Source organism: Myxocyprinus asiaticus, chromosome 23, assembly GCF_019703515.2.
Source record: "Myxocyprinus asiaticus isolate MX2 ecotype Aquarium Trade chromosome 23, UBuf_Myxa_2, whole genome shotgun sequence".
Classification (NCBI taxonomy): Eukaryota; Metazoa; Chordata; class Actinopteri; order Cypriniformes; family Catostomidae; genus Myxocyprinus; species Myxocyprinus asiaticus.
In genome coordinates, this window is record NC_059366.1 from 10846768 (window position 1) to 10860000 (window position 13233).

General features: G+C 37.7%; 1 protein-coding gene across 5 annotated transcripts in view; it reads left to right on the forward strand.

The window, feature by feature from the left end:
• Positions 1 to 13233, forward strand: part of LOC127413693 (E3 ubiquitin-protein ligase UBR2-like) — a 61691-nt gene that overhangs the window by 14292 nt on the left and 34166 nt on the right. For 3 of the 5 annotated variants that reach the window (XM_051651025.1, XM_051651028.1, XM_051651027.1), the window contains exons 7-18: positions 1334 to 1396; positions 1747 to 1867; positions 2295 to 2402; positions 2699 to 2787; positions 7120 to 7218; positions 8757 to 8920; positions 9242 to 9341; positions 9431 to 9559; positions 10196 to 10379; positions 10790 to 10851; positions 10930 to 11040; positions 11148 to 11213. In XM_051651025.1, coding sequence (XP_051506985.1) covers positions 1334 to 1396; positions 1747 to 1867; positions 2295 to 2402; positions 2699 to 2787; positions 7120 to 7218; positions 8757 to 8920; positions 9242 to 9341; positions 9431 to 9559; positions 10196 to 10379; positions 10790 to 10851; positions 10930 to 11040; positions 11148 to 11213 — 1296 coding nt within the window. Of the gene's footprint in view, positions 1 to 1333; positions 1397 to 1746; positions 1868 to 2294; positions 2403 to 2698; positions 2788 to 6937; positions 7037 to 7119; positions 7219 to 8756; positions 8921 to 9241; positions 9342 to 9430; positions 9560 to 10195; positions 10380 to 10789; positions 10852 to 10929; positions 11041 to 11147; positions 11214 to 13233 lie in introns of all 5 variants that reach the window. The other 2 variants (XM_051651026.1, XM_051651029.1) reach the window with 1 other exon arrangement.

Sequence of the window (13233 nt, forward strand, 5' to 3'; positions counted from 1 at the left end):
GTCTAGTTTCTCTCGATGTCAAGTGAGTTTCTAAAATGCACATCAAAACCCTTTCTAAAATTCTGTTCGAATGATGTTTGATATCAGGAAATAAACCATCCATACCATATTTTCCTTCAGATATTTTATATTTTCTTTATATAGATTACTGAAAACACTAAGAGCCTAATTGATTGTTTTATTTATGGATAATTGTTTATTCACTGACTGGATTACTCAAAATTCCACATTGTGACATGGCTTAAAGAGCACCTATTGTGGTTTTTAAACGTGCCTAATTTTGTTTTAAAGGTCTCATACAATAGATTTACATGCATCCAAGGTCAAAAAACACTTTAATTTGCTCATAATTTTAATTGCAGCATTACCTTTTTTTCCCAGTGTCAAAAACGACTCGTTCAATGATCCGTTCTAAAGGATTCATTCTAAACTCCTCCTTTCAGAGAGCCTACTCTGCTCTGATTGGTCAGATGTCCCAGTCTGTTGTGATTGGTCTACCGCTTAGTGTAGTGTTTGAGGGTGGGTCAAAGCTGTTCGCGAGCAGCCAATGAAGACCAGAGGTGTTTTTTGTTTTTTTACCAAATTACGTAGGATAGTACAGGAAGTAAGTCCGGAATTACTAACGACTCATTTCAGGTGTTCAGAATCGGTTCTTTCTTCTGGGAGTCAATAACTCCATTTGTCGTGCACTTTGATTTTTGAAACTTTACAGACTTTTTTACATTCACAAACAGCTATATAACACACTACATGAAAGGTAATATTTGAAAAACCATAATAGGTGCTCTTTAATATATAATACAATTGTATTGATTTTTCAGAAAAATGTAACTATATCAATATATATATATCGTTATCATGATAATTATTACTCATATCGTGATATAGGATTTTGGTCATATCTCCCTCTCCTATTCACACATTAGTAAGCGATTTTATCACACTAAAATCCTGTTTACACATATATTGTTTGCATCTTGTGGCTGTACTTTTGAAACAGTGAGTATTTTAACGTTCAAAAATTGGCCCCATTCACTTCCATTGTAAGTGCCTCACTGTAACCCAGATTATTGCTTTTTTTTTTTTTTTTTTTTTTTTTTAAGAAAAGGATGCACTTGTCAATTATTTTTTGTGGTAATCAACATTGTTATAAATGCTGTCGATTGAGCTTAACATTTATTGTACCCGGAACATTCCTTTAAGTCAGCTGCAGCTGTTGTAATCCAACTGAGGAAAAATTTGTTTTTATTATATTGCTTGTGTTCAGATCCTGGCTTAAGGTTAAGCCTGATCTTTCTTTTGTTTATTGAAAACTTTTGTTCACGGTTTTCAGGGCAGGAAGTCTGTTCGCTTTGGGGACTTCCAGTACTGTGAGCAGGCCAAATCTGTTATTGTGGTAAGTTCTCAGCAATCACAAATCCCATCAGTCTGCCTCAGATGTGTAAATCGTTAAGGTTTTGTACTCTCTTTGCTGATAGGTCTCCTCAAGTAGGACACAACAAGTGCAGTCTGAATGGAAATATTTGCATTTAAGTGTTAACGAAGAACTCACCCAAATTTGCATATAGCAGTTTCAGCATTTTTGCAGCAACTTTTTTTGGCCGAGTTGTAAGGCAGCATCGCATGATTCCTTCATGGAGAAGACAGTCCATGTTGCATTGTGACAAGCTCGGTGAAAAAAAGTCCATCCAAGAAAATGGAAATGTCTACTTTGTGAATTTGGACATTTTTCTATATGTTTTGCAGAGGAACACAAGTCGTCAAACAAAGCCTCTGCGAGTTGAGATCATGCACTCTTCAGTGGTGGCTCATCAATGTTTCGCACTCAGAGCTCTCACCTGGCTCGGCCAAATCATCAGATACTCAGGTCTGTATCTGCTTCCTTCTGTCTCTTTTTTGCATTGCTTTCAAACTTTGCTGTAGCTCTCATGTTATTCAGTTTCTCATTTATCTTACGCTATGCAAAATTCAAGTAAACTAAACTGTCTGTTTGCACACATTATTGCTGCCGTTTTGTCTACATTGCTGTCAAGTTTGTCATAATGCTTGCTTGCAGGGTAGACGTGGTGCAAATCGCACTGGAACCATATTAGTAGTATTTTACTCTAACATGAAGTCTAGCTGTAGTACTGTACTTGGCATGTACTGTATGCATAGCTGTATTATAGTCAGTGCATTGTACACTAGACTGAATCTTGGCCCAGTCACCTGTTCTACTGGTTCATAAAAGAAAGGCATTTGGTATGTAGAAGCGGTTACAGTAAATCAGTGTGTGTTTTACTGTCACCTAACAGATGCTCTGAGGAGGATCCTCTGTCAGGTGGGACTGCAGCAAGGGCTGGATGGAGAGAACTCCTCTCTAGTGGACACACTCATGCTCTGTGACTCCAAGATGTGGAAAGGTGAATGAATGAGGGTGCTGACTTCAGCTCTTCTGACATACTGCAGCACTGCAGAAAGTAAATCTTTAAAAAACATATTTTCTAGTCACCAAAAAAGGAAATGAAGCCTATTTTATCAGGGTCGATAAAATAACATCTTCAAGCAAGCAACAAACTTTGATGGTCCTAAAACAAGCCTCATTTTCTCATAACTACTATTTTTTTTTTTTTTTTCTTTTTTGTTCTTGACAAGTTTTGTTAGATTCAGCCAGCTGTGCTCAAGCTTAATTGCTTTCTCCAACCTGTTTTTCCTGCAGGAGCGAGAAATGTTTACCACCAGCTCTTCATGAGCAGCCTGCTTATGGATCCAAAGTACAAGAAACTTTTTGCCATTCAGTTTGCAAAGGTGAGACATCCATTTACATTAAAACTGCATATCTTTATTAAACCGTCTCCATATTATTTGCTTGACACTAATATAAATTTATTATTGTTGGCTGTGAAGCCCCAGGAAGGAAGTGGTGAAATGTATTATATTTAAGCAATATAACTCAATTATTTTATTGTGTTGCTTTGCATTCTCTCACATACTGTAGTTCTCTTGCATTAATGTCTCTTTCCCTTGACTAAAAATCAGCCCAGCAGAGAGCAATGGTGACATCAAAATAGAAATATAATTCTTCCCAGCTGAAAAATACATAATTATGTTAGATACATATGCTTGTAAACTGTCACTGATTACATACATTTTAAGTATTTTAAATAAATATTGTAAGTTTTAAAATAGTATTGTCACTGATTACATGTTTCTAAACTAATCTTTTTCAAAAATAAATTTTTAATGGTTGTATGTTTATCCATTAAAATAATGTTTGCCATAGTATAATTTTACGGCTGAAATCAGACATTTCATTTGGCATTATCAGGATTGTCAAATATCAGGATCCTTAGCATTATGTTACATTATATTCAGCATTATTTACAGTTTAATATAGTACAATCATCTGGAAACACTGTACAGAAGATTTGCTCTCATGCTGAAAAGTCTCATACCAGTTGCTCATTGTAATACATGCACTTACATGATGAGGGGAAACCATCTAAAACACTGAAACGGCACACTTTGACCTGAGACATCAGTGTAATATCAATGAAAGCTGCACAATTTATTACATTGAAAGTGAAATCGCAGTTTGATATTGTTTGATTACTAAACCGTAAAGCACAGTTTAATCCAAATGATGGCGCTCCCTTTCTCTGTTGCGATCGGTTTGATTGACGTGGATGCATGCGCTCGTTTAACAGAGACTTGCTTTTGATAAAGACAAACAGTTTTGCAAAATGGAAATATGTGCCTGTATATAGTACATTATAAAACAGAAAATAGTAGTAAAATGTAAGTCATGCGCTGGAGAGAAACAACTCTTAAGCACATCAAACAGCGCAATCACTCTGTCAACGCATCTGACATAGTAACTGGTCCACAGTAAACTTTATGCTTATTATGATCTTCTTTGAAGTGTTCATATGTAAAGTACTCCTTTTACTGGACAACTTGGGTCATGTTTTTTCCTCTTCAACTTGTCTCTGTTGTTTTTCAAATGAGTTTCAACATGCAACAAATTTTTCACTGGGCTGTAAAGTGACGTCACTGACGGAGCTTTTCTGTGCTCGCCGCGCATATTGAACTAATCGATAATGAAATTCGTTGTTGATGATTTTCATTAGCGATAATTATAGATTTTATCGCTTAGTTGTTGCAGCACTATACAAAACTGTGTATTTTAAAATGTTTAAATGTACAACCTCCATTGTAAGTGCATCATTGTAAATGCAGTTTGTTTCAGACGAGTCAGAAAGGATTTTCAGTGGTAACTGACAGCATGTCGCAGTTGCTTTTCATGGAGCTTAACGTTGTTGTATAGTTGTATATAAATTTCAAATGACACAACAAAAATGATGATCAGTAATGTAATATTTTAGATTCTTCGAACATCCAAACGCCACATCACCCATCTCCCACTTCTCGCTCTCACAGACACCTTTTATGTAATGAATCATAGAGAATTCATAAAGAATTTATTTGATGAATATGTTATTGCATACCTCTTTTTGTGTGTTTTATGCTTATTTAGAACTGGTTCCAAAAAAAAAAAAATACCGGAGGAAATTCATGACTTTCGGTTCTGTTAATGGTTCTCACATTTTTCCACTGGTGTGGACGAATGGGGGAATTCACTAATGATGAATTGCGCCCGATATATTCGCTGTTTATTAGCACGTGCTAACTGTGCTGTTTAGTGCCCCATTCAATAAAGGAATTATGCAGAACAGTGCACTATACAGCGGAGGAAGCAACTGACCACCTTGATATGACAAACTCTGCAGGGACTAAACAGCATTAATCCACTATTGTGATTCAGACAGAATGTGCGCTCAACTGCACCGCACATCTGCATACATGACTGGAACGCTCTCCTCCATCATTTGATCATTATTTGATGAATTACTGCTGAAATAATCAATATTAAATGTACACAAACATCTCTGTTAAACAAAATTTGGTTTACAGTCTTGTTTCATTTGGCGGTAATAGCGAGAAGTAAATTGCGCCGGGCAATTTTCATGAATGTAGTGCAATCTTTAATGAGGCTAATTTACGTAGAAAGGAGGCATGTTTGCGCAAAGGAATGTCTATGACTTTTTAAATATTGAAGATGCAGCGCAATTTTAGCACTGATTGCACCTGCTAAAATAGATTGCGGGTGGTTAGTGATAAGACGCAGGTATTTGCGCTGAAATACCACGCACAGAAGTGCCATAACGTTTTACTGAATTCCCCCCACAATGTTTCTGGAAGCGCTATTCAGCTTTGTGCGCCTTTGCTGAATTTACATCAAGATTCATGCAGCGTGAACAAATAACTCCTATGAGCTGGTTCTTTTTAGAGAACATAAACATACAGGGCCAGATTAATCACATCCAAGGGGGGCACCAGGTGACGGCAACTGTTTAATTGCTTTTGGTCTGGCAAGCTTACTCCGGCAGCGCATTTAATTTTTTTTATATAATGTTTATTGAGTTAAGTTTTTAGTGTTATTATCAACAGGTGTAATACTGCTGCTGAAGCGGCGTATAGACGGCGCTGTCATGTGGCACCTGAAACTTTTAGCAGCGCTGTTCAGTATGGGCCTATCACAAACGATTATTATTAGTTGAGGATTTAAAAAGATATATTTTATAGATACTACGGTTGTGTATTTCCATTTACTAGTACAAATCTTAGCAACAATCAGTTTTAATTAAATATTGTTAGTAAAAATGTCTCAAATGAGATCTGTAAAACTTTCTGATTTTTGAATGCAGATAATTGGATGATTCGGTTTTCTCTGTCCAGCATCCCCTTGTGGAAAGAAAGCTTTGTGTCTCACAGAAAACAGGTAGTAGCGGACAACATTTGACATTCATATAAAGCTGTTGTATGACTTTAGAAACCATGGAACATAGCTCATGAGTCATATGAACTACTTTATAAGGTTCCAATTATTCACTTTTGTTGGAAAGCAAAGTGCATTTTAAGGCTGCACACTTATGAGTTGTCGTAATAAGTGGTATTTTATGAAAATAAATTAATGAATATAATTTTATTTAAAACTATCAAATGAAGAATTTGTTTGGTGAATGACATCCCTTGCATAGTTCTTTAAACAAATAAAAATGTGCTTAAAGTCCTTGAAAGTCCATGAATTTCACTTTTAAGCATCTGTACGAAACCTGAGTTAAGTAAACTTGATTACATATAGTCCGTTACTACCCAACACTACTTGTATTTAATCTGGAACATAATAATGTAAACATTGCATTGCATTGACAAGGGGTTCATGCTCACACCAGATGTTGCTTTTGTTTGGTTTAGATGTGGATAATTTGGCATTACAGCAGAGAATAAAATTATGTAAAAAAATAATAATAATTTCACCACTGACTTTCTGGGGCTCCATGACATCCTGTATGTAAAGGATTGTTTTTCAATTCAATGAATTGACAGTTTTGTTTTAAGTGCAAGAAGGTTTAGCACAACTTAGTGTTACATAGAATTCACAGTGATGTGTTCTTGAAGAGATAGAGTGCGTGCGTAGTTAATAGAGAGATATAACTCAGCAGCGTTACTTTTGCTGTCTGGTTCGCTGCCCACTGCAGTCCACAGACTGCTCATGTTGTGTCTGACCCAGTCGCTCTGTGACAGCAGGAAGTCTGTCTCCCAGTGTGCCAAGAGCACTCAGGTGTGACTGACAGAATGTGCTGACAGAGCTTTGAACCAGATTACTTGGCTTAAACAACTGTAGTCTGTTAAAAAACAGAACATCGTAAGGTCAGCTGTAACTGAAGTCCGCTGCCTCCACATGTCCACTAGTATCCCGTTCTCAAGACTGACCTGTGCCGTGGTGTTACTTAACACAACGTGCCGAGGATATAGAAATTATTTGGGGGACATAACTGCAGGCCATGATGGCCCCTGACCTCTGACTGGAAGGTTAATGTGCCCCTTCCCTTAGAATTACCGGTGCCTTCAGACAGATTTTATGGAGGATGATCACGAGCGTGTAGTATCAGTGACCTCTCTGTCAGTGCAGCTCTTCACCACCCCCACTGTGGTGAGTACCATCAATCCCACATACCTCTCCTTTCTCTTCTGCCTCTTTCTCCTCTCCTCCACCTCCGTCACTGCTGCCTACAGAACTATGAGAGCTTGCAGAGCGACTTTGTGAAAGACGACCACGACAGGGAGTTCTCCATCACTGACCTTTCTGTGCAAATGTTCACCGTGCCTTCTCTGGTGAGTACATACATGGAAAGACGCCCTGCCGTGAGGAAGAGACCTTTTTAAGTTCGGGGATGTCTCTTCTTTTCCTCTTCATCTTCCCTTTTCATCTTCTATTCCTCTTCTCTTCCGCTTTTACTTTTTCCTCACTTCCATTTCCTCTTCTCTTTTGCATCTTTTCTTCCTCTTCTTTCTCTGTTCTTGTATTTTCTTCTCTTCCCTTTTCATAATTTCTTTCTCTTCCCTTTTCCCCCTTCCCTTACCATATTCTCTTTTTCATCTATTCCATTTGTCCTCTTTCTCTCCTTTTCCACTTCCTTTTCATAATCTTCTCTTTCTCTTCCCTTGTCATCTTTTCTTCCTCTTCTCTTCCCCTTTTCCTTCCCTCTCCAACTTCCTCTTCCCTTTCCATGTTCTTTGTTGTCTTCCCATTTTCCACTCTATTTTTTCCCACTTCCTTTTCCCCTTCCTCTTATTCCCCCTTTCTCTTTCTCCCCTTTTCCACTTCTTTTTCATCTGCTATCCTTTCTTTTCTTATCATTTTTGTCTCTCTCTCCTTCCATTTTCATAATTTCTTTCTCTTCCCTTTTCCTCTCCAACTTCATTTTCCTCTTCCCCTTCCATCATCTCTTTTTCTTCTATTCCCATTATCCTCTTTCTCTCCTTGTCCATTTCCTTTTCTTCCCTCTTCTCTTCCCTTTCCTTTACAACTTCCTTTTCCTCTTCTTTCCATTTTCCTCTTACTCTCTTTTCCCACTTTTCCTCTTCCTCTTCTCCATTCTCCTCCTCTCCTATTCCACTTCCTTTGTCATATTCTCTCTCCTTTTGTTTTCTTTCCTTTTCATCCTTCATCTCCAGTCCTCTTTCCAACTTCCCTCTGCTCTTGCCTTTCCATCTTTCTTTTTCTTTTCCCTTTCCATCTTTTTATCTTCTCTTCCCATTTCCTCTCTCTCCTTTTCCACTTCCTTTTACTTTTCTTCTTCCCTTTTTATGTTCTGTTTTCTTTTCTATTTCCCTTCTTGTCTGCTTTTCTTTCCTTTTCCTCTTTTCATCATCATTCCCTTTTCTCTTCCATTTTTCTTCCCCTTTCCTTTCCTCTTCTATTTCATACTTCCTGTTTCCTGTTCATTCAGTGTTTCTTGCTCTTCTGTGCTCTTGTGCAAACCTGCTGCCTAGCTCTATTAGAGAATGAAATAAAGGCTGCACTCAGTACCTGTTGATATGTACACTAAATGGTTACACTGACATTTGTATTGACCTTTGAGTTAGCTACTTTGAACTGGCGGCAGTTAGTTCATATTGTAAATCTTGTACTTTTACAATATTACAGGCCAGATAAAGCCTTTAATGCCAAACACCATGTAACAGAATGACTCATAATCAGATTACAGTCAAGCTAATCCTCACATTTGAGAAGAATGTAATGGAGAAAATGAAAGCATTGCTTGTAATGTTCCTACTGTCACTCTATAAATGGATACATTTTGCCTGTTTGACAAACTCTGGGCAGTGTCGCTGGACTGTCAACCTCCTCATCATTGTCCATCTCTCAGGCGCGGATGCTGATCACAGAGGAGAACCTGATGACCACCATCATCCGCACCTTTGTGGATCACCTCAGACACCAAGACCTGCAGGGCCGCTTTCAGTTTGAACGCTACACAGCGCAACAGGCATTCAAATTCCGTCGAGTCCAGAGCCTTATTGGAGACCTCAAGTAAGATACTAGGAGCATGTGTGGTTTTTAGCCTAAAATCCTGTTCTCTCCTAATCTGTTCACTGTTCCAAATCCATTCTGATTTAGTCAGACTCTTGAATACTAGCATGGAGTTTGGTCCACATTGTAGTCTATTGTGGCCAAGAACTGCCTACGTAGACAGGAAAGGTCTGTCTTGACAAAATGTGAAGCAACCAACCAACCAAGTTTGTTTTTTATGCCATATAGAGGCACTTTAAAATCCTGTTGGGTGCAGGGGTTTTTTAGTTGTTTTTTTTTTTAATACAAAATCCTAGACATCCAAGATGTCATTCTATGCAGGTATGTCCTGATAAGCCGTCCAACAGAGTGGGCCGACAAACTCAGAGAGAAGTTTCTGGAAGGTTTTGATGCTTTCTTGGAGCTGCTAAAATGCATGCAGGTGATTATATCAATCTGACCAGAGGGTTTTATGTATAGGGTTATTGAGATTAGGCACTCAATAATTTTTTTTTGTGTTCTCTTTTTCAGGGAATGGACCCAGTAGTGCGTCAAGTGGGGCAGCACATAGAGATGGAGCCGGAATGGGAGGCAGCCTTCACTTTACAGATGAAGCTCACACACATCATCTCTATGATGCAGGAATGGTGTGCCAGTGATGTGAGTCCTATCAGACACATATTTTAAACTATTTTAATATAAAAAAAAAATATGATAAGGAAATATGTCAAATAAATAATCTATGTCCACAACCTGCACAGGTGAACTTGAACTGTGTAAAGCTGTAGTCAGAATGTGTTGCTCACGTTGTGAATACGCAAAATGACGTAAACATGTTGTATACATAATGCAATATCCTAAACCATTTCTAAAACTTAACAAAACATGTTATTTCAAGAGCTCAGGTATTTACAAGTACAATTTCCTCATGCTTTATTTTCTATTGGTACATCTTTTAAGTGTTTGACACATGCTTAATAAATCTTGATACATTTTTAAAAATGCTTAAATTTGGTCTATTACAGTTTGACACTTTTTTGCACATGATCATTGTCTAAAATTATATGCCATTTCAGTAAAATGGACTAAAATTGATGAATGACTAAATTGACTAAAATTGACTAAATATATAAGAAATTTTAAAAAAGGCAAAAAACTAAATGTACACACTCTCACACACACACACACACCCTAATATACACCAATGATCAAGGATAATTTTGTGTTCTCTCTGTGTTTTGGTTACTCGTAATATAACATGAAGCCTGAATATGAGTGTGTTTGTTGTGTGTACAGAAGAGAGTGCTGATTGAAGCCTATAAGAAGTGCCTGAGCGCCCTGACTCACTGCCACAGTGGTTTCACAGATGGAGAGCAGCCCATCACCCTCAGCATGTGCGGCCACTCCGTCGACACCATCCGCTACTGCGTCTCTCAGGAGAAAGTCAGCATACACCTGCCTGTGTCCCGCCTTTTAGCAAGTGAGACTGACATGCTCTCACACAAGCTACAGTGCAGGATTGTGTAATACATACTACAAAGTTCTGGGAGTGACAAACACATTTCAATGTGTGAGTGAATCCCCTAAATTCAATCTTTATGTGTGTACGGAATACAGGAGTTGCTCCTGAAACACAAGAAGCATGGAGGCCAACAGCTTAACATGTGTTAGCTATTTTTGCCGAAAGTAATAATCGCAACCAAAGATCTATAAACATCCAACTATTTTTTTTTATTTTTTAAAATACCTGAATTCTTCAACACTGTTGTCACTCCCATCAATAACTGAACTCCATACATACAGAACAGGCTTAAGCACTACTTGGTGTATATGGCTGAATATACATGTACTACATAGATCAACTGAGCGTGCTGTATTTCTTCCCATAAGGTTTACATGCTCTACTGAGCAAAACAGAGGTAGCCTATCGATTCCCTGAACAGCTACCCCTGGTAAGTTGTAGTTTTCCTGATAAATTCCTGCCTTTCACATGTCTCTGCACTTCTTGAGATTTTTTTTTTCTTGCATAGAGTGAACTAAGTCCTCCCATGTTGATTGAGCACCCGCTCCGCTGCCTAGTGCTCTGTGCACAGGTGCACGCTGGGATGTGGAGAAGAAATGGCTTTTCATTGGTCAATCAGGCAAGAAGCTTTTGCAGTTTGTTTTGATGGTTTAACATTGTGATTTTTTTTTATTGTTACTGTTTGTTACATTCTATAGCAATTGTCTTTTTGAATTGTCATTGCAGATCTATTATTATCACAACGTGAAATGCAGGGTGGAGATGTTTGATAAAGACCTCATTATGCTGCAGGTCAGACTCTTTACCTCTGAAACTTTTCTAATAACACTTTGCTATAAATTAATTGTAGGTGGATTAATCTGTAAAGAACATGTCCAGGTCATATTCCCCCCATATATGTGTGTGTGTGTGTGTGTGTGTGATATATATATATATATATATATATATATATATATATATATATATATATATATATATATATATATATATATAAAACATATATAACATGCATACAGAAGCAACATGTACAGTATATACATACAGTATACTGTAGGGTTGTCACAATACCATAATTATATCTTACAATACTATACCAGCTAAAGTATCATGATACCAAGTAGTATCACGATACCATACGATAGTGTGTTAATTCTTAACACAGTTAGTCATAGTGGTTTTTAGAAACTAGCCATTCCACTTTTTGTTCCGGTAGTGGTGAAAATAACTGATGGATGAACTGGGAGAATTCTCAAATGGATTAACTTGTTACCTAATACAATCTTAGTTTGATGTTAAAAAAAAAAAAAACCAACAACTTTGCAGCATCAAAACAACCAGTTCAACGGCAAGTGCTTTAAACTTTTATTCCATTAATCTGTGATTATTTGAATGTTGGTAACATAAAATTTAAGAGAGTGTAACGTTGAAAAGACTATTTTGAGCAGTTTCATTATTACAACCGCTGCAGCCCCTCTCTCCTGGTAAAGAGCAGCACAAATGCAGATTACGCACACATCGGTTTGATCGCATGGCTCAGGGATGATCTGGGCTGCATTTCCCAAAAGCATCGCAAGCTTAAGTTTATCGAAGAGACCAATGGTGCCAATGCTTACGATGCTTTTGGGAAATGCAGCCCTGATCATAAGTGCAAAGTTACCGCCACCATGCATTTGTAATTGGGGAAAAAAAGAAACGAGTGCAATGTTCAATTTTTCAGAGAAACTGTAAATCTGTAAAGGTTAAGATTAAGCTGTTAGGTTCAATTAAGTTGCACTAACCCATGTGTATTCTGCAGAAGCCGTGGGATGTGTCTGAAGGTGTTTCAGTAAGGTTGCTGGTGTTTCCACCTTTGGCTTGAAATCTTTGTAGGCGATCACGGCAGATGGGTTTTCCCGGTCTCATCAGGCAAACCCCAAACTAATTCCAAATCTCGTTACATGAATTGTGTTTTTTAAAAAGCTTCTCACTGTCCAAAGTTTCATTTAAATCCATATTATCCAAAAGGACTGTTGGTACTATCTTTGCTGAATAAATATATACAGTTGAAGTCAGAAGTTTACATACACCTTAGCCAAATACATTTAAACTCAGTTTTTCTCAATTCCTGACATTTAATCATAGAAAACATTCCCTGTCTTAGGTCAGTTAGGATCCCTACTTTATTTTAAGAATGTGAAATGTCAGAATAATACCTTGCTGAGCAGCCTTTCAGGTTATGTCGATATAGGACTCGTTTTACTGTGGATATAGATACTTTCCTCCATCTTCACAAGGTCCTTTGCTGTTGTTCTGAAATTGATTTGCACTTTTCACACCAAACTACGTTCATCTTTCGGAGACAGAATGTGTCTCCTTTCTGAGCGGTATGATGGCCGCGTGGCCCCATGGGGTATATACTTGCGTACTATTGTTTGCACAGATAAACATGGTACCTTCAGGCATTTGGAAATTGCTCCCAATGATGAACAAGACTTTTGGAGGTCCACAATTTTTTTTCTGAGGTCTTGGCTGATTTCTTTTGAATTTCCCATGATGTCAAGCAAAGAAGCACTGAGTTTGAAGGTAGGCCTTAAAATACATCCACAGGTACACCTCCAATTCAGTACACCTCCTATCAGAAGCTAATTGTCTAAAGGCTTGACATCATTTTCTGGAATTTTCCAAGCTGCTTAAAGGCACAGTTAACTTAGTGTATGTAAACTTCTTACCCACTGGAATTGTGTTTTAGTCAATTAAAAATGAAACAATCTGTCTGTAAACAATTGTTGGAAATTTACTTGTCATGCACAAAGTAGATGTCCTAAACGACTTG